This window comes from Plecotus auritus, assembly GCF_963455305.1.
Source record: "Plecotus auritus genome assembly, chromosome: 4".
Lineage (NCBI taxonomy): Eukaryota > Metazoa > Chordata > Mammalia > Chiroptera > Vespertilionidae > Plecotus > Plecotus auritus.
Genome location: NC_137775.1, coordinates 160,436,498 through 160,462,811, shown reverse-complemented (window position 1 = coordinate 160,462,811; position 26,314 = coordinate 160,436,498). Strand labels below are relative to the sequence as shown.

The window sequence follows — 26,314 nt, the reverse complement described above, 5'->3', positions numbered from 1 at the left end:
CTTCTTTATATTAATTGTCACAAAGTAATCAGATATAAAGTGGACATTTGTTTTTAGGAAATCACTCTTATATTATAAAGAGTGAAAAATGCCGTAGAGAACTCTTGGAAATTCTCTTTGAGTTGCAGTGAATTGAGTAAATATGCTAGTTTCTAAAATGTACAGATGGTCTACCTGCTTGTTTGTGAATCAGGAACATGTTGCAGATCTGCTTCCTGTTCTATTTGAAGTGTTAGACACAGCATTTTTATTGGAATAAAAAAATCCCTTAGCTTTGCTGAGAATCTGTAAAGCACTTGTCAACACAGCCCTTCTCTGGTAGCAAATGGCTATACTGAACAAATACAACCTAAACTCATTCCATACACTGTCTTGTGGCCAATATTCTCTCAATAATTTTCAAGTTACAGCTGATCATTGCTTTTACTCGAAGTAAAATGTCACCAATTGCATTTAGTTCCTTTTTTGTATTTTTCCTTGAGTTTTCGTATGCACTATGCACTCTTAAGGTGATAAGTAGGAAAAATGCACTATGGAATAAGTAAATTCTAGAAATTAAATTGCTCAGGTTAATAGTGCTTCTTTATTAGTGGAAAGGATGTTTCATGCCCATAGAACACTACATAGCATAAAATGAAGAGAAAGCTACTAAAAAGCTCAAGATGGTAACAGGGACATGCACTAAGTGGCAACCCTTTCACAGGGCTTCATTTGAAACATTCAGAAAAGAGCTAGACTTGCTCATGAAGCCCAAAACAGAGGTCAAAAGGCAGCAAAGAAACAAGGACCCTCTCCACCTCTGGGAACTTGTATTGGGAGATACAAGATGGAGAGCCAGTCACACTACAGTATTTGTATGTGCTGGGAGAGTTTGAAAAGGATATAAAATTAATTTATAAAATACCTAAAGTATGGTCCTTCAGTGTTTTTATTCACATCTTCTACCCACTTAGCTACATTATAGTCTCTTTTGAACCATGGGCTTAAATACCTGCAGAAAGCAATGGAAGGAACAAAGAAAGCAGAACAAGATAGAAAAATCTGAAAACACACAGCACAAGCTTAGCAAGGATGTTCTTCACCCTCCAAATGCAAGTGACTATAGCAAATAAACCAGGATGGATGTTGGGTGGTTATGAGGCAGTCTGTACAATCACATGAGCATAAACTCAGCTACCACAAGGCTCAAGGCATTCTAGAACGGATTCACATTTCAGGAGAGCCTTTCCAGTGGTTTCCCAAAGTGACTCAGAAGCTCTTTCAATCATCGTGCTATGAGCAATCCCATTCACCCACCTCCAAAGTGGCATTTCCCAGGCCACCTCTCATTGAGCTCCTTGTTTTCAAATGGTAATGGCACTTTCTGAGAACCTGAGCGCTGCCATTCCAACCTGGTGTTTGGGCCTATCACCCCAAGAACAATGAATGAATAAGAGCCAAGTTCTCTTTCCAATATGAAAGGAAAGACTTTAAATGGCCTCTGTCTTCCTCCTGATAGCAGATCCCAAGCTGGAATTAACAAGAAAGGTGCTCCAATCAGCTCTAGAAGGAGCGGAAAAGGTCTCACTCTTTTGATTCTGGAGCCCCAACGCACATTCATCGTGGTCCCGACAGGCCTCCGTGACCTTGAGGCTGGGTTTAGTAATTGAGGTGCAGCTGTCATGGTCCTTCCTCGTCCGCTTGCACTCCAGACTAAAGTGTTCATTTTCCATTATGAATCGGCCCTCATAGGTTACCTTCTGAGTGTGTGAGCACCATGTGAGTGATTGACAGCAGATAATAATGGCCGAAGTTAGCATTTCCCAGGTGGATCTGGCAAAGTCTCCATCAGAATTAATCACAAAGGAAAATCTTAAAAGTGTTAAAATTGGGAGTGCAAGTTTTGTTTTCTTTTCAGAGTTTCCTTTTATTCTTACCCAGGGGGAAAGGTTGGGAAGGGGGCGGGCAAGCAAAAGCATGTTCCCTTAGAATTTGCCCTCTTAAAATAAATCTAGATTCAACAAATTCAGCCTTGGACGAATTTGGAGATTTTACTGAGTCTTCTCATTTTAAAAAGTACCTTCTAGAAACACTATAGGCAATGAAGATCAAGCTCTGTAAAACTTTTAAGGTTATTTGGAAACAAACCAGGGGAAATGACAAAATATACTATTTGTGGCTCCAGTTTGCTTCTTTTCTCCACATTTAGTTTTAGTTTGTAAATATATTTAAGTATTTAAATGCAAATACATTTAAGTCAAGACTATATTTTCATAGTTACATAAACAAATTAGATGATTTTTTTCCATAGTCATTTCCCTTGTTTTTAGCTATACCCAATGTATGCTATAAAATAGTTCATGAAGTCCCCTCCTTAGAGAAGGGTCGGGTGCTTTATATGCTTATAAGATCATTTTTGCTAAGATAGTGTCCCTTGATTCTGGAACAACTCACACTCGTTTTGCCTTTAGCCACAATCATTGCCAACTTGTGCTTTTCACAGAGATAGCCATTAAAACTTGCATAAAGGTTTCCACGGAGACTCCGAACAAAAAGAAAAATAATCAAAAAGCAAGTGCAGCCACAGATGAAGACTCGTGAATGCTCGGGCCTGGGGAAAACTGTGGGGAAAGCCCATGCAGCGGTTGTTATCAGGTGACACATAGCCACACAGCAAACTGGATCACCCACAGGCAGGTGGTCACATCCAAGAGACATGTGTTCCTTTCACTGACAATCTGAGAAGCTCAGAGGACTGGCACCATGGCTATTCCATGAAACCTGCAGCCACATGGCTTCACTTGCCCCGATGGACCTTTTCCTTCTTCTTAGGGAGCATCTCAGATGGGTGTGATCACTTCACTAGAGGTCACTGAAGAGAGCTCTCAATTGTTGCTCCTTCCGGGAATCTGCTGTGAAAGTGTCATCACAGCGGCCTTCCTGATACTCTAGGTCATGGTGGCTGGAGTGTCGGGGTTTTACCAAACTGCTATAAACCTGCCTATGTGGCTTGACTTGGCTTGTAGCGCAACATGCAAAAAATAAAAAATAAAAAATGCATTAGACAGGATAGGAGAGCCGTGTGTGCTCACTCTCCAGGAGAGAGAGGCAGAGGAAAACTAGCTGGTGCTGGCTGGACCAGGACCACTTCTGAGCAGACACCAGGGGTCAGTCAGAGATTTAATGACCCTGTTCTCAGCCAAGGAAGGGACGTGGAGGGAGATTAAGTGGCAGCCCAGAATGAAGGGGCAGGTGGAGACTGACCTGTGATCCAGACTCCCTGTCTGGGGGCTGTCAGAGCCCCCTGGGCTTATGCCTTGGGATGGGACTGTCTGGGCGAGGGAGTGCCCAGGCTCAGGTGCTTGGGGCTCCCTCCTGTAAAAACACAATATATAATACAAAGTCTAAGCCAAAAACTTGTTTAACATCACGTACAACAGTGAGGAAGATGCAAAGGCTTTCAGGGGGGAAACAATACATTAAACAAGGATATCTTGTGTCGTTAATTAGCAGAGTATGCATTTGTGGTGCATGTTTTAATTCATGTCCCAGTGTTTCATCATCCTTTGGGATGATGAGATACTAAACGGAATGTGGAAATAACAGATCTGATAATACCTCTTAGTCTAAAAAAATTAAAAAGATGTGTTCTTCCATGGTCATTCTGCTCCTCATAAGGTCATACAAATGATGTTGTTATATCAGAGGCAAATGGGATTATTTAACAAATATGGAAAGTATTAAAAAAAACTTGTCAATTCTTGATATGCTATGTATTAGTATTCCTTCTAAGAAAAAATATGTATGCAGTATAGTGCCTGTACAATAAGGTGTATGGTCAGCTTCACAGACTTGGCTCCATTTAGGTAACATGAGACACGTAACCCAAATCTAGAAAGTCTGAAAAATCTGAGGGAATCCTTTATATTTCTTCTTCATAAAGATAATTCCATTATGATCTTTTGTTAAATGTTTTATAACTGAATTATCTCACAGGCAAGATTTCTCAAGGGCAAGCTAGCAGTACAGTATTTATCATATGATGCGAGTGGGAATTTTACAGAAAAAATTGTAAAAATAAGTGATCACTCTAAAAAACACTGTTATGAATCTTGCTCAACACCAAGTATTCTTTGGGTCTTAAATTCATAGTTTTAAAATAACGTTGGATCTTTTTTTCTTAGTCACTTGAGTTTTCAAAGCATCGTTATATGAAATACTGTTAGAAAACTAAACAGTAGGAAGTTCTGAAGAACATTTTGCAATTTTATCTATACTTCTGTGAGCCACTGGGATAAGTTAAGGAGCTCTTTACCAGGTGACCTCATGCAAAATAAATCAAAGAACATTCCAAGAAGAGTTTATCCACAATGAGTCCTAAAGCATCCAAGCACTTTGGGGATGTATAAGATAAACTCTAACAGATTAGTTATTTATGATGGAGTTCTATGATGCCATTCTGGACCATGCAATGGTATCACTTGAACCTATCTATTGTTTCTATGGTAAAATATCCTCTAGTAAACTTTGACAAGCCACTTACAAGACAATACTATCAGCAGGAAGGTCCAAATTTCAGGGCAATGTTATTGTCCTGGACTGAAAAAGGCAGGGTATACGATGGAAAAGCTAACATAAGTTTCTGAGAAGCAGTTAACCAGTACCTGCTCTTCATTTTTTAAAATATTGAAGTCATAAAGAAGCAACAGAGATCCTGGGAGGAATAACTAGCACTGAACTGAGATATCAGTAAAAAAAAAAAATTAAATGGATCAAAAAAACATGGTTAATTAAAACCAGGTGGCAAGATCCAAAAGCAGAGCCAGGATGTGTTTTATTCCATGGGGTTTAGGGAAGCTTAGTTTTGCTTGTACTTTATTCAGTGGAGAAAGAAGCAAATACAAAAATGTGTTTAACTCATTATGAATGACTTAAATGTAACTTCAGATCCCATCCCCAGTTTAAAAAAAAAAAAAATGTGGCTATCCTTCAAAATGGATAGTGTTGCATTTAGTGACAATGATTCCGTTAAAGAGCAAGTTTAGGTAAATGCCCTTATAAATGTCCCGGGAAGAAAAATTTGAAAGGGAAAGGAATCCCATTAGTCTGAGAGAATGCTTAGAGAGCAGCCAGGAAGCCTGGGAGGGCGGCGTCACCCAGTGAGCAGTACCACGCTCTAGGACGGTGGGAATTTCCCCCGATGCTTCTAGGCTGTGTGAATACTGGGGAGAGGAAGGGTGACCCCTCTGAAATGGTTGGACCCCAGGGGATGAGAAGAAAGGAATGTTATCCAAATTCCCTTCAAACGCAACCAAGACACCACAATGGCAGGGAACTGGAGAAAAAGCCTGCAGCGAGGGCCAGACCCCGCACTGTCAGTGAATATTGCTTTGGGCACCGTTGCGGAGATGCCTATGTGAAAGAGAAAAGCCATGGTTAATTTTAAAACGGCAAAAAAGGAATTGAAGAGACAAAACCAAGACCAGAGGCCTGGTTTACAGTTCTCTGCCGAGCTGGTGAATTAACTTTCCACACTAACTGCACAGGACCTTGGATGACAGCCTTTTTCCAGGAGACGTGCAGACTTACTCAGTGGAATTAGACCGAGGTCTAAATCTTTTGCCTCTGATTTTCTTTCTGTTGCCTCCCACATTACCTGAAAAAAGATAGTTTATAGCTAGATTTGAATACAAATAATAAAAATACCACCATATGTTTAATTACATCGTATTTCAAGTGAGTGTCATTTACCGTCAGCATCACCCAGAACACAGGGCTTTACAGCTCTGTACAACCATCCCAAGGTGTCTAGTGCACTGGTGCTTTCAAATCCTCTCATTTCCCATCCAAGAAAAAAAGGAACTGAACTCATAATAAATGCCCTTTCTCTACTGGGAGAAGAGCTAAACAGCTTACAGAAAAGAACAAGTCTTTACAACCAGGAACCACAGAATATAGAATTTGGGTTAGGGGGACAGATGGGTTCAGAATGCCACCCTGTACCTTGCCAAGAGTTACTTCGAGGTCGCCCATTTTCACAGATGTCTGAAATATGCTTTGTGTCTGGAATCCTTTCACTCCAAGAATGAGAGAGTCCGTTTGACCTGAAATTGAAAATGGGTATATGTTGTGCAAAAATATAATCAAATGCATGTTTAGAAATCATTAAGCAAAACTTCTAAGCGTTGCTGTGTGTTAAATAAATCAAGAAAGAAAAAAAAATCTAAAATGAAAGAATGAACAGAACATGAACATCTTCATGAAAAAGGCAAAATTACACAACATTCAATTTAAGAAAAGTCAAATACAATGGAACCCCATTACAACAGTTTATCACTGGAAAGCATCAGGATACAACGCAAGTCAATTACACTCCCCAGAGCACAAACACTACATAGAGCAAATTCACTACATATTTCGGTTATACAACCCAAGTAGCAGAGTTGTAATGAGGTCCCACCATAGATGTTTCTTAATTGTAAAGCAATGGTTTCCATTCAAATATTATGAGAACATGGACTTCCAAGAGATTTCATTAAGATTTGTTCTATTTAACCTGGCTAAACTTTATCAGAGTAATACTTAGTTTTTTTTAAAAAAACAAACAATAAAATTATTTTCTGAGAATTGGCATTTTCTCCACATACATGGCACCCCCAAAGTGTAGTTAACTGTCCAATGAGTGTTAACTGTTAGTTAACTGCCCGGTCAGTGAACCGAGTCATGTGATTGTTGTGGGAGTGTCTCTCACAAAGCCCATGCACCATGAAGCCCTTCTGCTATTTAGATGAATTGTCCTGGCGTCTTTAAAGGGATTGTCTACAAGAAGCAAGATGTCCACACCTACCTTGAACCACACAAGAAAAGTATTTTAACAAACTACATATACTTAGGAGAAGCCACATAATCTGGTACTATTTTTAACTGCCTAAAAGTCATAACCCCTTGAGATTTTGCTAAAATCTGGGAATGATTCAAGTTAATACTTCAAACCCTTCTTGAGCTACCGTAGAAAATAGCATTATACTTAAAATCTTTTCCACATAGTATTCCAGTTAATGCTAATAATGCCTATTTTATAAGGAACTTTCTTCCATTGAATAAAAATAAATTGACACAATTATTATATATGAATTCCCTAGATTGGAACTTTTTTAACATCATTTGCTGGTTAAGAATGATGCCCCTTTTGTACAGGACAACAAAATTTCTACTGGGACCCATTGATTTCTCCACTTATTTACCATATTATTTACTTTAACATTAAGTATTTGACTGAGAAAAAAGTTTACGTGCTGAGAGAATTTAAGTAAATCTTATTCTCTTACTCAGAAAGCCCCCAATAAATTAAAAGAATAAATTTTTAACATCCTTCCGTAGAAATGTACTTGTGAAAAAAAACACAGTATTTTTACTTTTATTTTAAGCTGTGCTTCCTTAGTAAAAACACCCTTTGACGCTTAAGATAGTTCCACACAAGGTGGAGTTCCCCGATCTCCGCAATGTCTTTGACTGTCCTTCCTGATTATTTATAAAGAGTGAAATCCACTGTAGACTTTTTACAGATGATTCACTCTTTTTAGAACTCCAGGAGAGATCATGCTTCTTTTCCATAAACTAGCAATTTACCTTTCAATCTACAAAGTTACTACTATGCCCAAAATAATAATTGGGGCTATCAATCTTTTTTTTCTATATATTATACCCCTACCAACAATTGAAAAAAAAATTCTCCACAGGAAGATTTTAGCGTCTTTCAATGAACGTCTTCTTTCCTAAAACATCCCACCTATTTATTTCTGCTATCAGTTTATTTTATTAAGCAATTATAAAGCATGCAGAATTCTAAATTGTGTCATATACCTTAAGTTCCTGGAGCAAAAATATAGCATCAAAGTTTAAGACATATAAATAATATCTTAATCCCATCCACAATATTATAGGACTTAAAGCATTAAATATACTTAAATTTAACTGGCAACCAAGCTCTAAGTCATAAAGTCTAGAAATAATCATTCCAGGCATAAAAGGCAAAATCATAATATTCAAATATATGATTCACAGAGAAGCGGTCTTTTTTTTCACAGCAAGCTTAGCTTTGATAGATTTACAATTAAAAAAATAGTCAACACAGCATTCATATTACCAACTTATTTTAACAGCTGCTTTATCGAAGCATGACAGTAACCTTTTTCTTTGACTACCAAACATGACATAAAGCTCACCATTTAAAATATGGTAGGATACTAAATATAGTTTCTTAAGCCATATAAAGAGCAAGATTGGAAAGCTGTAGGGTTTTTATATAGATTTAACATTATTTGTTTTGTTTTGTTTTGTTTGGATTTCCGGTCTGATTTGTTAAACAAGTGGTTCTGAGCATATGGCATTCTGAATCCGAGTAATCAAAGAACAAAGGATACTATTTTTTTTTAACATTCAAGAAAGAAGGAAGAAGTAATCAAACCTGCTGCAAAATAATGAAATGTTCTGACTAATGGAATAATGTGTGATGGAACAGGTAGAAATCTGAAAATGCGACAGAAAAGCAGACCTCTTCTTAGAACTAGATGCTGAGTTTGTGCTGACTCCAGGAGGAATGTCGCTATAAAAAGAGTCGCCATCTCCAGGCTTTTTTACATAATCTCCCTGGGGTAACTGTCTAAGGCACAATAAACATTTCAGAGTCAGAAAACAAGACACGCACACATGAACACAGACATATACAAATATTATCTCAGGAAAAAAAGAGGGAGGGATAATGATCTACATGAGTCAAATCCGTAACAACACATGAGATTATTCATACATGTGACAAGTTCAGGTCCTCCTAAAGATCAGAAATGCAGTTGCTGAAGCCTTTACAGTCTGAATGAATAAAGCTTTGCTTTAGGGGGAAAATATAGAAAGATGAAGTTTTTCATTGTCAATTCACTATACTTAGGGTGTTCCCTGCAGCTTTTGTCTTTAAAAACAAAAAAATGGTGCCAAAGGAGCCGTGTTGGACAGACAGTCCTTGCCCGGATAAGGCATCGTTTTTTTTCACCATGGTGAATAAACTATTCATGATTTCTAAACATTATATAAAGTACCCTTGATTGGTCTTTAAAAAACTAGATGGATTTCTAAGCTATATTCTATAACTTAATCCAAATAAACTCTTATTCAAGGTCTCTGTTCAATTTGGAACTTCACTGTTGATTGCACAAACATATGAAGAAGTTGAAAAAGATTCAAAGGTGAGTCAAACATATAATTCTATAGCTGCACAGTAGGATATGTAAAGGAAGATAATTTAGCAAGAGGAAGAAAGGGTTGAAAAATAACCGAATCTTGATGAAATGATGGAAGGATAATTGTAGGTGGTTGTGGGTGACCTCGGTTCTCTATCTCCACTGTAGGAGTGCAACAGGGGGAAATCTGCCCTGTTATTGACTCTACTCGCTCTGGTGATTAATTAACGAAGGTTGGAACAGATTCCTATTACTTCCTCTGTCTGAAGGGGTAGGGTGAAAAACTTCAGATCGGACTACCTAATCGGCCCCCTTCCTCAGTAGTTAATCTAATCATTTGCCAGTGCCTGGCCCACGAGCAGCCAACTGAATAAAACACTTGATTCAGTTCCATTCAGTACTATTGTTGGACTAGCGTTGGATAGAGAATTTCAAACAGAGCTGTTCTGAAAAAGGTCTCCAACAATGGTGCACATTTGCTAACTCCTTTTCTCATTTGGTTATTCCTTAGTTACCATGCTAATCATGATTACTTGCTGATGCTAAATTCTATCCAAAATATACCACTTTCAGGTGTTTGCTTCCTTATGCAAACACTGCTTCAAATGTTTGAAGTACTTGGTCATTCACTCTTCTAAAGTACCAAATATCCTCACTCATATTATTTCAATCCTATATATGTATTCATACATCTCTACAGATCTAAAGATTTTCTGACATAAAGTAGATATATTAATTTGTGAAATTAAATCTACTCCTCCCCTTGAAAGAAAGAATTCCTCATTAAATTTATAAGACTAATTTTATCTTTAATTCTTTGATACATAATCCTTCAAAATATTTTTAACCCTTTAAGTTACTTCAGCTCATAATTTTAATCTTCCTGTTTCCCAGTACATTATGAAACATTAATTTTATTGAAAATATAATACAATTCTTCCACATTTATAGTGTTAATAATATAAGACAAATAATATATCTTCTTATGCAAGAGATCTTTAATCTCTGCAATTATATTTTCTTTCTTGCTGTGCATCAGTAAAATTGTCTATCAATGCTTAAAAAATGCTCTCAATAAAATCAAAGTTCTCTATGTTGCCTTTTGAATCATATTAATATTTATAAAGAAATTCCAGAGAATATCCCCTCAACATCACATTTCCAATAATAATCTTTATGCTTAACAACTCATGTTTGTCATTATTACCTTTAATGATAATCTTTCTAAGCTGATGAGATGTAGCTCACTAAATTCAAATTAAATAAAGACAAGTTCCAACTACACTTGACCTTTCCCATTAATTCCCCCAAATTACCTTCTCCTTGCATGTCTCTGGCACTTAGGCATTTACCAAGGCCTCCTTAGCTGATAGCACAGGATTAAATGGATTACTACGTCTAACAATGGATGGGACCCAGGTTTTATTTTTTTAACTGAGCATGTTTTACCACTCCTTCAGTAATTTCTGTGCAGTACATACTCTTCTTTTGCATAGTGTACAAACATCTTACATGCTAAACATATCGTAAACTGTGCTTTTCAGTCAGAAGGCTGGGAGGGAGTTTAAGTTCAATGAATTTCTGGGACAGCTTGTTTTTTCACCCAGGCAGATCATATTCTTAGCTATTTCAAAATACAGAAACTACTTTGCATTCTTAAAATTCCATTAGTAATACATGTAACTTTCTTCACATAGTAAATACATAAAAATGTTAATGATTATTAATTTTGTTAAAGATCTCAAGCATAAAATTGAACACCTTTCACGGTCTAGAAATGGACCCTTTTTAAATATCCATTATATATTATAACAAATCTATATCTTCTTGTTTAACCTTTAGTGAAGATAGAGAATATCAGGTCCCCATGATCAAGAAAATAACATTTCATCATTTGTTATAAAAGATAATAAATGACCAACTTAATGATCTCTTTAAATTGAATTTATTTTTCTAGTCTTTGTGTCTTTCTTCCTAAATTTTGGTGGTTTCATAGAATTTTGGAATCTAGCAGTGACTTGAATATCACCTTAGGTGGCCTGACCAGTGCTAAGTTTTACAATAGGAAAAGTACATCATATTTCCCATGTCATATGTAAATATCTTAGATGTGTGCATGAATTTTTAAAATAAATAATGACCAAAAGAAAATAAAAGCTTATTTAAGTAAATTCTTTTTACTCAAAAAAGAATTGTGAGGGAAGTCTGATCTTTCGTAAAAGGGTCCATTGAACCATAGTATTTAATTTAATAATTCTTGCACATTTTCCAAATGAGAATACAATGAAAAATGTTTTAATTAAATCTTAACCTTAATCCTGAAGGAGGCATTTCTCCAGTGCTTTGTCAGTGTCTGGACTGTCTGTCATTGAAATGATTACTTTACTGTTTTTAAAAATATTGTGTAATGTGTACCAAGTCACACTGACAGATGCATGACTGTCATTGAAATAATAATATAAAAACAAACCAAGAAAGGCTTGAAAAAAGGAGGGACGTTCACAAGCAGAAAACAAAGTGGCTAAAATAGGTGTGAGAGAAAAGAAGTGGGGAAGGGCATTTCTGCTGAAGGCATAGAGCAGTAACACATGATCTAATTGTTCATTCTATTTCGCCTCAATCATAATGATGTGTGTTCATTTCAGACAAAGAAAGATAATATTTAAGCTGAATATAGATGTCTTATAAATCCAAGTTCAACTGATGTTTTCTTATTCTATTGCTATTTGCAAATATGCTTGAAAACTGAAACTCAAACTTATAATTCTTGTTATAAAGTGTACAGCTGCTAAGTCCTAAAGCAATTATGCTAAAGTATATGCAACAGCATCAGCTGAAAAAATCATGGAGGCCTTCTTCCCTGATGACTTTAAAGAAAAGGACCAACCAATAGGCATCCTTCTAACTACAGGATGTATAAGAACTCTCCCTGGCTCCTAGGCTCCATGGTTCTACCCTTCACAATATGACCCTGGCAGGTTTAAAGTGATGTCATTCGTGTATGGGCTTCTGACTCCACTCTGTCCCAGAATGGAGCTTTTATATTCCATTAAGCCATTTGTAGACAAAAAGGAAAAAGAAATGGGCTTGCTTCTTATCTTTTCATCAGACCTGCAATTAAATCTATCACAAATTCCTTCCTATAATGAAAACCATGAGGACATGTTCTCAGAGGAAAAATTTATTAGCTTATCTTCACAGAATTACTTGCCTGACCTCTCCAATATTTTGAAAGTTATGCCCAATTTGGCATTTCTGAGCCATTATGTAATTAATATAAATCTGATAACTGGCTACCTATTTAATATGGTCTTGCATTTAGTGTCAAAGCAAACTTTTATGTTCATCAATTCTTTCACCAGCTTAACCAGTATGTGCTGGGCTCGCTTATGTCGATGAATGCTGCCTTCCTCTCTGAGAACCACATCCATCTCTTTCATTTGAAGATCAGAATAACACAAAGTCTTCAGAGACCACATACTAGTAACTTCCCTTACCATAATGCTTTACAGATTACAAAGAACTCTATCTGGTTTGAGAGTTGAGGAAAGTTTAAGTGATTTCTCAACACCACATACTAGCAAGTAGGTATCTGATTCCTTGTCAATTGGTCCTCTTACCATGGAACCTCAAAGAAAAACTCAATTTAAAGGCAAGGACAACTCAAAATTCTTATTTCTACTTCTTGGCATCCTTTGAAACCGGGCACATCTTTATTTGAGTATCTGAAGATATTTTTACAAGACTGTAAATTTCTTAATGCATGCCTTTGTCCATTGGCCTTTCTACTTTCTTTATAATCACTTAACATATATTCTCAAAAAGAAAAATCCTTCAGAAGGTATTTATACATTCACGGCTTCCTGATCTAAAGTCCATTCTGCTACTCCTCCACTGTGAGAATTATTGTACAAACCCAATAATCATTAGCTATGGACAAGGGCAGAAAAAAGTAAAGGTTGTGTTAAAACAAATCAAAATGTATAAAATAAATATCTGCTTAAGATGTTATTTAAATCTAGTTTAAAACATAAACTAGATTCTGAAAGAGGAGCCAGATTGAGAAAACGATGATCAGTACTACCAACAGACATGAAACCATACCAAGTACACAGAGTCTTAGTGTAAACATCTCCTTAACTGTACCTATGCATATATTGAGTGAGAATAAGACTGGTGCACAGCTTTACATATTCATCTTTTTTTTGTGTGTGTACTGTGGACAACTCCTTTATTCTGGACAGTGTCCCTGGTGAGGACACATCTTGGAGCACTTTACTTTCCCTTTTATATAGTCAGCAATATTAAATCACATTACAGCTTTAGCTCCTACAGAAATGGAGTTGAATCATCAATTTTTTGTCTAGTTAGCCTAATTCTGTTTTTCCCTGAAGAAAGCCACTAAACTTAGATTTCTGATATGATGATCAACTTCTACTCAACAGAAAGCTTAAATGGCTCCAGCTCTTCTCCAGTGTTTCAACACACAAGAGTTTTAAAACATGGCACAGAAAAATCTAATTGTTTTTAAATTTTAATTCAACTTATTAAATTAATACAATTTCATTTTGCCTGTTTTACTTTTTGCATTCATAAGGAGTTAGTAACTCCAGGGCAAGGTCAATTTTTTTTTTCTATACCGATGTTAACTGACCAGGATCTCAGTTAGTACCCTGTGGGCACCATTTATTTATGGAGACTCTGTAGATACTTATGGCTAACCTTATAGAAATTTTAAATTACAACATGGAAGGAAAGAGAGGGTAAAGTTTACAATTTTCACTTGTGAAAAAATGGAAGCTGTGGTTGGGCCTGAAGAAGTCTTGCCATGTTTATTACATCTTATTCCTAATCAGCCACAGGCATTTAATAAAACAGTAAGAAAAGCTAAGGAAGTAGTAATCTGCAAAGATATCTTGAGTACAAAACTAGTAACTCTCTGATGTACAAGACCTGCTCTGGGCTATCAATTTCCAAGATATTTCATTTTGTATCAATAGCTAACAGCATTAGTACTTTTTAAAATGAAAAGGGTGTACTCAATATGAGCTAACTTAGATTTATTTAAAAAATAAATTCTTACAGAACTATAGAAATTCTTTGTATCCCTTTTTATGCTGTAGATTAACATAGATTTTAAGATATGGATGAATGGGGTGCCTGACTATGGGCTTTTTTCATTTAAAAAAAAAGTACACTAGACAATCAGATTCCAACTATGCAAAGCATTTCTTTAACTACCTGTAAAATTATCTATTCCGTACAAAAATATTTTCTTATGCAGAGATTAAACAGGCTCATTACATGCCAGGACATTCTCCTGATCACAACACTGTGGCCATAGAAACTGTATCACTTGTGGGTGGAAGTTACTGATATAACAACAGTAACGAATAAACAGTAAATCCCCTCCGAAAGTACTAGGCAATAATAGCGTTATAAACATGAAGGAAAGCTAATTAATGTAAATGGTGATACCTTAACATAGAGGACACTTGTTTTAGAAGGAAAAAAAATCCATTTCCCCATAGATTACTATAAAAGTAACACAAATAATTGTAATATTGCTGGATGAAAAAAAAATTAAAATTAAATAATATTTTAAAATTAATACATTTCACAGTGCCATTATTAAAATTATCATTTTAAGGTCATGAAAAATCAAGATTAGTGTATGACTACTACAGCATAAAAAAAGTAAACCTGACTTATAATTGCATGTATGAATTCCAAATATGCGAATAGGATTTAAAACTTTCAGTTGTATGTTGATTATTCTCATCACATACCTCTGTTCTCGATAGTTTCTTTTCATGGACAAGTAGAGAGAGGGGGAAAAAAAGAATTAATTACCTACAAAAGTACATTAAGAGAGAGCATTAAACATAAAAGCTCTAGCATTCATTGAAAGGTCTCCATTATAGGATTCTGACTAGCAGAGTTAAATCAGGGAATCCAAAGTCACAAAAACACACATTTCAGTTATCTTTAGGAGAAGAGACACCAAAGAATACAATATTTTCAAATAACTATTTTTAAAACATAAAAACTTCAGCTATTAAAGAGTAACTTTTCTCAATACTGATTGCATCATATTAAATACTGTATTTAATAATGTTCTAAAGTCAACCCTGTTTCAAATACAGGTTTTCAGATGTGTATATTGCTTTAAATAATAAAATTAAGTAATCAAGTTACTTATGTAAAATTGTTTTAAAAAATAAACATCATAATCCATTCTTTTTTAGATACAATATATACCCAAACTAAAGCTATACCTCAGGATTTAAAGTAGGAGAACGTCAGTGGACTCTAAAACATTTTATTTCATCATGTGTGATAAATCAGAGTGAGTTAATTCACAGCTGTTATGGGCCTCCTAGATTATTACTACTTACTCACGAGCCTCACATTAGAAATACTGTGTTCAAAGGTTAGTCTCCTGTATTTTACATGTTCATATACTACAATAAAGTTACATGAGTTTTAAAATAAGCCAATCTTAAAAAATGTGTTCTAGGGGATGTGGTATTAAGGCACCAGTGACTTTTAACTCTTAACTCAAAAGAGTTAATTTACAATTTTCTATCATGACCTAATTAGGTGTTAATATTTTGAGGACAAATTAGAAAAGTCAACCAACTGAATAGTGGGCTCCTTCCTCCAAGGTCAAGCAAATGTTTCCTCATGGATTTTGTTTGGAGCACCGTTACCTGCCGATCTATTCCGTGTGCCCAAAAAGTATCTCGTTTAATAATGAGCTAATGAGGTTAAAAGTGCCAATTAGTTACTATTTTTCATTCCTGAAACCATTAGATGGGGGGAAATATAAGCCCTGAATCTTTTTGTTCAACATATTTTACATTATAGTCTCTCAGTCTGATTATCTGAGTGGTCCCCCAGTTTCCAATGGGTATTCCTTATTTCCTATTCTGCTATTTCCCGACTCACTCTAAGGCTTGAATAAGGGGTAGAAAGTTTAACTGGAAGGATTAATGAGAAAATAAATGAGCTCTCGGGTCCTAAATCCATTTTTTGAATTTGAAATAGAATATGTGGAACATCATATTAATAAAATTAATTTCTGTATTAACATTTTCTACATTCTTATTCTATTTTTAAACATATTATTTATAAGTTTAGTAACATTAAAATTTTCATCATGTAGGTTCAAATTATTTATGAAGACGATACTGCAGTACAGAAAAAATTTCTTTTTCCTTAATGAATCTGCAAAGTACATATATTTAGAAATAAAAACAATGACACTTCAAAAATTTTCATAAAAATAAGAAATGATATACAGAAAGAAGTACTTTTAATTCTAATCATTAACATAAGTGAGCACAGGTCATCTTATTAGCAATAGAAGATGTTTAGGATTTCGTATTTTCTGAAAGGTTATTTTTTCCAAGATTCTACAAATGAAATATTGTCCTGGCTGGTGTGGCTCACTTGATTGGAGCATCATCCCGTACAGCAAAAAGTGACAGGTTTGATTTCTGGTCAGGGCACATAGCCAGGTTGTGGGTTCGATCTCAAGTCGGGGCATGTGTGGGAGGCAACTGATCAATGTTTCTCTCTCACATCAATAAAATGTTTCTCTCTCAAATCAATACAAAATATTAAGAATGTATTAAAAATGAAATAACAACTTGCATCAGTAGGTGGCAGAAAATCACACAATACAGAACTAACAATTTCGCTTCCTCTTTCACATGAAAATGAAACCACTGAGCTACTTCAAAACAACACTTGTGATGGCAATTACTACATAAGTCTTGCATCAGGCAAGTCAAGGATATTGTGTAGCTCCAAGATGGAGTTAATTCACCTGAGGTGTGAGGGAAGATCAAACAATATTCAGAAAAGCCTTCCTTTTGGACTATAACCTTATAACTCCAATGTTATGCTGAAATCAGCCTGTGCAAGTTAAGTATACAATACACCTAATGACCTGCACATCAAAGAGGCCCAGAGGTATTGAGCATTTCCGAGCTGGTACAGAGTGAGATATTCACTTAATCAGGGCAAACCATTACTATTATGCTGTGTCTCCTTGCTTGCTATGCTAAACGTTACTATGCTGTATGTGCTACGTTAATAATGCCCTCGTCAAATGGCTTTCTGTATTTTAATGCTTGCAGCAAACAAACTAACCACTCTCCTGTTTCAGTCCAAGAAACTCCTTCAGGGTTCAGACCTCACCACAAGCAGCAGCCACGTACACTTTTAAAGGTATTCCCTTAAATTCAGCTGGTTTAAGATCATGCCAGGTGCTAATAATAACAGCAAACAATTACATAGTGCCTAGTCCCGTGGTCAGCAAACTATGGCTCTTGAGCCACATGCGGCTCTTTGGCCCCTTGAGTGTGGCTCTTCCACAAAATACCACGGCCTGGGCGAGTCTATTTTGAAGAAGTGGCGTTAGAAGAAGTTTAAGTTTAAAAAATTTGGCTCTCAAAAGAAATTTCGATCGTTGTACTGTTGATATTTGGCTCTGTTGACTAATGAGTTTGCCGACCACTGGCCTAGTCTATTGAAAGCTTTGGAGGAATTTTAAAGCCTGAAATATTCTAATTCCCAAGTCTTTACTGAACTAAGTTTGGTCTGTGAGGGGAAATGCTGTAAAGTAAGGTAATGCACAGAGTGCCCAGCAAAAGTCACAGGACTCACAAATGGAGACACTCCAGGGCCGGGAGCTGATATATCACCAGAATCAGCAGAACTGTGAACTTTAAGCTGAAATATTAAAGAGAACTTAGGGTTCACCTTGTTTAAGTTTTAATTTATTAAAATTAAATAAATTATTTGAATATTAAGGACAGTTTTCACATCATAAGATTGAAGTACTTAAGTAAATGGAACATATTGAATATGTAAATGTTTGGAATATTTGAAGACATTTACTTAGCTAAATGCTTAAGGGCATCTGATTTTCAAAAATTATATGGCATAAGTTTTAAAACTTTATAAATTGAACCAAAAAAAAAAAAACTGCAAGGCGAACTTTGACGTGTAAGGAAGGAATTGGGCTTTTAAAAACTATAACTTAAAGTTGAATTTCAGTTTTAACAAACATCTCTAAGCAGTCTTTTCTTCACACAAAAACACCCACCAACAAATAGTGTCTCCTTTATACTGGCTGTGCAGATGAAAAGGTTTTGCCCTCAGCCCAAGGCACGGCCATCGCAAGCGCTCAGTATCAGATCTGTGGCTGCTGCTCTTGTTACTATGACTGTTATTATTAAAGCACTGTGCTCTCTAATTGACAATCTTGCCTAGATTTCTGGGTATGGTTTAAGTCAAGAGAGAACCTATGTCACTCAAAGAGTAAACCAACACAACTTCTGTGTAAGACATAATTTAGACTGATTTTACTTCACATAATGGTTTTTTTTTAAATATATTTTTACTGATTTCAGAGAGGGAGAGATATAGAAACATCAATGATGAGAGAGAATCACTGGTGGGCTGCCTCCTCCTGCAAGCCCCCATCCCTGAGGATCGAGCCCAAAACTCAGGCATGTGTCCTGACCGGAAATTGAACAGCGACCTCCTGGTTCATAGGTCAATGCTCAACCACTGAGCTACACCAGCCAGGCTCACATAATGGTTTTAAGACAATATTCAGTACTTTTAGAACAGATGGGAGTTATCTCAAATTCTAAAAACAAACAATGATAAATTATTATCACCTCGAATCATGCCAAGTACAATCATTGATTGAATATTGAGCCCCATTGATTTTCACCGACACAAAACTTTATAGGTGTTTAATTCTCTTGAACAAAATGTTTTAAAGTATATTTTGATAGTAAAAATGCTGAGATGTTTCACTTACTTATAACCCCATGCAGTCATTCCTAATATGAGGGCCAACACTAAAATGGTGCCAGCAATTATGCCTATTATGATATTGGTACCAGCAACACCTGGAGAGAAAAAAGGAACAATGAAAATCAATCTCTGGGGTTGAAATTTTGATATAAAATTCTTTCAGGAATTTATTCTCCAGATTTGTAATCCTCACACCAACAACTTTATTTTAAGATATTTTTAAAGTAGGTATTTTTTTTTAAATATATTTTATTGATTTTTTACAGAGAAGAAGGGAGAGGGATAGAGAGTCAGAAACATCGATGAGAGAGAAAGATCAATCAGCTGCCTCCCGCACACTCCCTAATGGGGACGTGCCCGCAACCAAGGTACATGCCCTTGACCGGAATCGAACCTGGGACCCTTCAGTCCGCAGGCTGACGCTCTATCCACTGAGCCAAACCAGTTAGGGCTAAAGTAGGTATTTTTTAAAGGAAAGAAAAATCAACCATAACTTAGCAATATGCGTCAATATTATGTATCTTCCAATTCTTGCCCTGATTATTTCTAAGTAATGGTGTGACTTTTGACAAGTAACTTAAGTCTATGGACCTGAATAGCAGCATCTCTGCATTAACTGCTGGAACAAGCTCCACACTACCATTGCTAAGACTACAGGTACCAAACTCCTTTTTTTCAATCCTCACTCGAGGATATTTCTCCATTGATTTCTAGAGAGGGTGGAAGGGGGAGGGAGAGACCCAAGAGAGAAAAACATCGATGTGAGAGAGACAGGTCAATTGGTTGCCTCCAGAACCGTCCAACTGGGGCGGGGGATGGAGCCTGCAACCAAAGTACATGCCCTTGACCGGAATCAAATCTGAGACCCTTCAGTCCCTGGGCCAGTATTCTATCCACTGAGTCAAACTGGCTAGGGCGTATACCAAACTCCTAATTATTCTAAACTTTATGATTAAAGTCACATTGGCTAAGATTTTTAACCTGTCTGTATGGTCAGAATGAACCTTTTTTCTCATCCTTTGGAGATGAACTTGTTTCAGGATTTGAGCATTCTTTAATCCATTTGGGTCACTCTAGCTTTTAGAACTGCACCTATTATTTCTGACCCATGTCCATAAACCCTTTCCAGACACTCTGGCCATGGTTACTAGTTCTAGAATTACACACAGTTCAGGCTACAGAACTGAGGTTGAAGACAAATGAGAATCTATAATAAAAAAATATTAAAGTTAAACAAAATTTGGACATTTGTAATACTTTCAACAATAAAGGTAATTTTTTTAAAGTCAACAAAAATTTTAAAAATCAATTCTATTTCTTTTCTTATTTATTCAGTCCCCAAATATAAAATTATTCTTTTAAATTCAGACAGTTAAGTATGACTACTTTCTTTTTTTTATATAAATATCTTATTGATTTTTTACAGAGAGGAAGGGAGAAGGATAGAGAGTTAGATACATTAATGAGAAAGAAACATCCATCAGCTGCCTCCTGCACACCTCCCACTGGGGATGTGCCGGCAACCAAGGTACATGCCCTTGACCGGAATCGAACCTGGGACCCTTTAGTCCGCAGGCCGACGCTCTATCCACTGAGCCAAACTGGTTAGGGCTATGACTACTTTCTTAATTAAAAAAACATGGTAAGGTTTGTTGTCATCACCAAACAAGTACTGCACAAAATTTGAAAAAGAAATCTCAGTCTGAACACTAAATTCAATATTACATATCATTACAAGTTACTGGAAATGATCAGTTTCACAATGTGGGCCTAGCTGCATATTATAATTCATTATTGTCTGGATTTAATTGATATTTGACTGATAACAATAATCCAAATGAAACTATCTGAAGGGCAGTGTTCTCCTTCCTTGTGTATAAAGGCTACATAATGGTACCAAGTTCAGGACCTACCGTTGCCAGACAGAGTTATACCGGTCTTTTCATCATCGTTGAGAGGGAAGTAAGTGCTGCAGTCAGCACCGGTCCAGTGCATGTTACACACACACTTTAGCTCATTACTGCAAACCTGAAATCCAAAATCATCCAGAGGGAAAGTCAGCTCTCTGGTGCAGAGGCATGAACAATAAGCATTAATTTCTAATTATTATATGCCTAGAATTCGATGGGACTGAAAAATTATCAGTACTTTCTTCCTAATGCTAATTACTTATTACTTACCCACGTACCTAAAAAATATTTTCAAGAGATCAATAGTTGACCCAAAGGGAATAATAAATTTAACAGAAAAATAAATGTATATGTCTAAAAACATCAGTGAAGTTCTTGTTTTGAATTTCATTAACTTAAATTTTATAAAAGGGAGATTTTAAAAACTAAGCAGAAATAAAATCATTGTCCAATTATCCAATACAAAGGTTTCTTCCTTCCAAAGAATCTTTATAATTAAACTACTCAACTTTTAGGAAGCAGACAAGATCAAGAGAAACCTGACAAAGAAGAGGGGAAGCCGGATGCGTTGCAGTGGTCTGAGAAGAAAGCTTTACAAAGCCATAACCTTGGCACCTCAACACAAGCTACAGAGATGAGCTCCCTCACAGTCATGGAAAACAAGAGCTCCCTCAAACAAAGCACATGGGGGAAATTCACATAAAAAATGGCACCACAATTTTAAAAATTATCAGATAATATTCTGTCTGCATTTACAGATCTAGGAGACCAAATCTATACCTAGATCTTACAATTTAAAGCAACTTCAAATGGCGTGGCAAGTAGGGGAGAATTCAGTTGGGTTTGAGATCAGAGTTCTTCAGTAGGTTTTCACTGGGTAGTTGTCTTTTGTCTGATCTAATTTTCCAGAGGATGACATTCATCCACATCGAAATGTAACGGTAAAATATGATTAACAGCCCTGGCCAGTTTTGCTCAGAGTGTCAGTCTGCAGAGCGAAGGGTTGTGGGTTCGATCCCCAGCCCTGGTCCAGGCTTGTAAGGGAAGCAACCAATCGATGTGTCTCATGTTGATGTTTCTCTCTCTCTCCCACCACCCCCCCTTTCTTTCTCCCTTCCACTCTGTCTAAAAATCAATGGGAAAAATATCCTCGGGTGAATATAAAAAAAATATAATTAACAAATTACAGATCTCAAATAAATTTCTGCAGATTAACAAATATGCAAGAAGAAAAAGCTTTAGGCATAGAGTCAGAAAGCCTGAGTTTGATTGCCCATTTCATCACTGTCTTTTATTTTTTTCTGGTTTAAAAGAAGTTTTTTACTGCCCAGATTATTTTCCTTGTGTCTTATTTCCTGCCCCCCCCCCCATTTTCTTTTTTCAATAACTATAAATTCAAGCTTAGGGAAGCTTGCCTTTGTCTTGTAAAACAAAACAAAACAAAGCTTTTATATAATTTGCTAACCTGATCTCATTTTAAGAGAGAGATGATAGTTATCTTGCAAGATTAAAATTTATATCATGAATGATGCAGGTCTAAGTCTGGTGGTACTAAAAGTCTAGGTGAATAAGGTATGGTAATACATCAGCATGAATAACCAAGAAAAATGTCTTTATTCTTTTCTACTGTCCACGCAAAATGTATTTCCCCCTAGCATCCTCTTATTAAAGAAAGAAGACTCAGCAGAGCTCTTTAAAGAAACAGAGCTACTTAATATACTAGTAAGCCTTCTCTATTCTCCTGTGCAATAAGAATTTCTATCCAGTGGAAAAGAGCAAGGCTTCCCTAAGGAAATTCTTGGCATATCCCTGGGGACATGCATGGAATGACGAGGACTGCAGGCTCACAATTCCAGGACAGAGATCCTATCCCTCAACCGGCTAATACACCAGTTCAAGCAGTGAATCTGGAATGAAGGTAAGAAGGAAATCACAGCATATGCCGAAAGAAAAAGAACCAGAAAAGGTTTCGTTAGTATAGGAATTCCTGACTGAAAGTGACAAAATGTAATCACTAATAGAGCATGCTTCTTTAACCTATAAATATTTCTGTAGATGAACAGATATATGATTGAAAAAACAGTCTTTTAAAATTTAGTCTTTTAAACACGCCACTCTTTCTACGTGTCTGTGAGAAACGTTTTCCTAAATTCTGTTTTTACGTCTAGGCATTCTCCTCAGCTGATCCACACTGGTGTGGCTACGGTTACTTATGGTCTGCTTACTCAGCCAGTGCCTGAGCCATACCAGTTGTTAAATATTGTGGCCACTGCCCTGCTTTTTACTCCTTTTTAATCCCACTATAGTTTGTTGGAATTTGTCTCTTAGATCACTTGCAGAAAGCTGGCATTATAGTAAATGAGGTCCCACTAATATAATGAGAAAGGAAGAGGAAAGCATTTGGTTAGGAAGTTATACTGTTCCATATTCCCAGGCTTTTGTAGAGGACACGACAGAAATATTCAAATGACTATGACAAAATAACCGTTTACATACCTGCTTAGAAACATGGATAAGCATGGTTTGCATTATTACAGAAATAAGCAGTTTAGGGTCGTATCTATTTCTGATACAAAAGAAATGAGTAATTCCCCATGGCAAGGTACTGAATACTCACTCCATTTCCTGAACAAACAATGCCTTCTTTATTGCTTAAGCAAGTACTGAAGTTGAAGGAGGCCACAGGGAGACACCTGTGTTCTAAGCACATCATTTGGGGACCACAAGGTGTCCCATCTTCCACGTAGCCAAGATCTACATCTTCTTCAAGCTTAACATGCCCACCACTGAAAATAAATGGAGAGAAAAAAATGGGATTCCATTTATTCACATTCATTTTAAGACTATGCATAAACACTAAAAAGTAGGCAATATCACTTCCTCTATTTTCTATTTATTATCTAATAAAAAATGGTAACATAATAGTTTTCTGATAAATGGAGAAAGCAATTTAATCTTTTGATCTAACTCTTTTCAGGGATACTAATATATTTTAGAATTCCAATATAATTATTATAACAGTGCTTGGATTTAAATAGCTTTATCATTTGGCCTGGGATATCATGTACAAGTCAAATAAGCCAGTATTACTAGTATTTGATTTGATAAGTACGTAGTTTTAAGATTTCAAACATGTTTTGGACAAAATAAGAATTGATTTTAGTTTACATTTCCCAAAATGATTGCTATATTTACAAATTACATTTGAGAATGGCTTAACTATTGTGCATTCACTATTCAATATAGCAAGCTTGCATATAATGTAGGAACTTAAAAAATAAATAATAGATATTGAAAATGTATGTTCATAATCAATTTATCCATATGGTACCATGTCAATAGCTCCATTACTTTTATTCATTTTTATGAAAATTATATGTGCATAGAGTTTAAAGAGTCAAATAGATAACTTAGTTCTTTACTAGTAAATGTCAAAATCTCCATGAAAGATGCATCTAAACATCACTTCATCTTCCTGTGGACTCTCTCCTGGAGTTCCCATATGGACTTCCTCTGCGCACGTCTGATCGGGCTGTCCTCTGCACCCGGTGCACAGCTGTGCATCTTGGATTTCCCATCACCATTCACTGGAGGGTATCCCTCAAGATGGGGATCTTGATTCCTAAAGTCCCTGCCTTTCTCTTTCTTACCTAACTCCTTCATTTTGGTGCAGTACAATTTCCAGTAGCTTCCTGAGAAAAGATTTAAGGGAGTAAATTTGGGGGAAATTTGCATATCTAAAAGTGTCATTTTCTATCCTCACCCCTGATTGACATTTTGTCTGGGTACAAAACTCTAGTTTGGGAGACATTTTCTCCATTGTCTTCTGGCTCCCAGGGCTCCTGTTTATAGATCCCAATGCCTGATCTTATTTTCCCCCCTCCTCTCTGGAAACATTGAAAAAAAAATTTCAATGTTCTGAAATTTCATGATAATATGTTTAAATGTACCTCTAATTTCACTCATTGTACCTGGCACTTGGTGAGCCCTTCAATAAGAAATTCAAGTTCATCAGCTCTAGACAATACTCTTGAGTGACTTTTCTCCCTGCTGTTTTCTGTTATTTCTTTATTATTTTGATTCTAATTTGATGAGCTCTTCTATGTTAATTTCTTTCCCTCTTTTGCCCTATTTTCTGGATAAAAAAATTTCAACTACTGAGTTTAATCTCAGCCATCATATTTTTAATTTCCAATAGTATGTTTTCCTTCTCTGAATGTTCTTCATTTTGAAAAACAACACTCTATTCTTGTTTCATGATATGGATACCTTATCACTCCTAAAAATTGATAGGTGGTTGTTTTTCTAGTTGGTTGTTTTTATCTTTTTTTTTTTCTTCATGTTAGAGACTTTCTTCACATAGCTGATAATCAGCTCATATTTGCAGTGTGGGAATAGACAGATGTTTGGAAATTTCAGGGCTTTCTGACTGAACATCAGTGAGGCTGGACCACTTCATACAACCTTGATATCAATATTGCCTATTGTTCTTCAATCTGGACACCTTCTATTTTACTATCTCAGGATATAAAGCTCAAATCTTCCCCCCGGAGGGGCGGGGATGAGCAATACCCACTGTAGCTGAGCCAGGGAAGTAATCTGTTAGTGCTTCTTTAATAAATTGTATTTTAGCCTCTTCCCTGTCCCTTAATCCTATATTCCCTCTTCCATAGTGAATGGCATTGCCAATTTTTTTTTTTAGTTTTTTGAGAACTGACAGTATATATTGGCTTAGTTCTCAAATTAGCTTTCTTAATTTTGATACTCATTTGTCACACATCCATTTGCTTTCCACATTCCAAGATGTTGTTGCTATCATCACCTCTCCCTTTCTCTGCCTCACTGTGAATATATGAATTTTTAAAAAATCATTGGGTCTCATTTTAGTGGAATCTCAGAAGAGAGCAAAAGAACATACATATGATTTAACCCCAAAATTCACATTCTTTTTCCTTCATAAGAGTAAAATGCAAATTAAACCCTAACTCTTACCTTCTTTTTATCTCTTTTCTGTCCCGATTTACTCAATCATCTCTATGGGTGAGATTCTTTTTTGGCTTAACATGCATAAGAACTTAAAACAGAATTAATCTTTAACTGCATTCTCAGAAGATGACTAATGTTCTCATGGAATGGTCAGCGATATTTACCTGCAGTTTAATGTTCTTCCCTGCTGCACAACTAAAGTAGATGTGATTTCACCATCAAGTTCTCCAAGCCGTGGGATATTGCCAATATTAGTACACAAAAGGTAGCCACAAAGCACATCCCTGTGTTAAAAGAGTATGAAGTATTTACTTTTCAACCATGTGCAGTGAGAACAATAATCTTATCTCATTTTAGTATTTGTTT

The 26,314-nt window shown here is 36.1% G+C and overlaps 1 protein-coding gene across 28 annotated transcripts in view; it reads right to left on the bottom strand.

Moving 5' to 3' along the window:
- ADAM22 (ADAM metallopeptidase domain 22) overlaps positions 1–26,314 on the bottom strand; it is a 190,466-nt gene that overhangs the window by 13,256 nt on the left and 150,896 nt on the right. For 3 of the 28 annotated variants that reach the window (XM_080664395.1, XM_080664414.1, XM_080664406.1), the window contains exons 22-31: positions 26,113–26,232; positions 23,580–23,748; positions 20,966–21,080; positions 19,057–19,147; positions 15,002–15,019; positions 8,447–8,641; positions 5,983–6,083; positions 5,569–5,635; positions 3,244–3,354; positions 905–991 (exon numbers count right to left, since the gene is read on the bottom strand). In XM_080664395.1, coding sequence (XP_080520521.1) covers positions 905–991; positions 3,244–3,354; positions 5,569–5,635; positions 5,983–6,083; positions 8,447–8,641; positions 15,002–15,019; positions 19,057–19,147; positions 20,966–21,080; positions 23,580–23,748; positions 26,113–26,232 — 1,074 coding nt within the window. Of the gene's footprint in view, positions 1–904; positions 992–2,949; positions 3,355–5,208; positions 5,392–5,568; positions 5,636–5,982; positions 6,084–8,446; positions 8,642–15,001; positions 15,020–19,056; positions 19,148–20,965; positions 21,081–23,579; positions 23,749–26,112; positions 26,233–26,314 lie in introns of those variants that run through there. The other 25 variants (XM_080664421.1, XM_080664422.1, XM_080664397.1 and 22 more) reach the window with 13 other exon arrangements.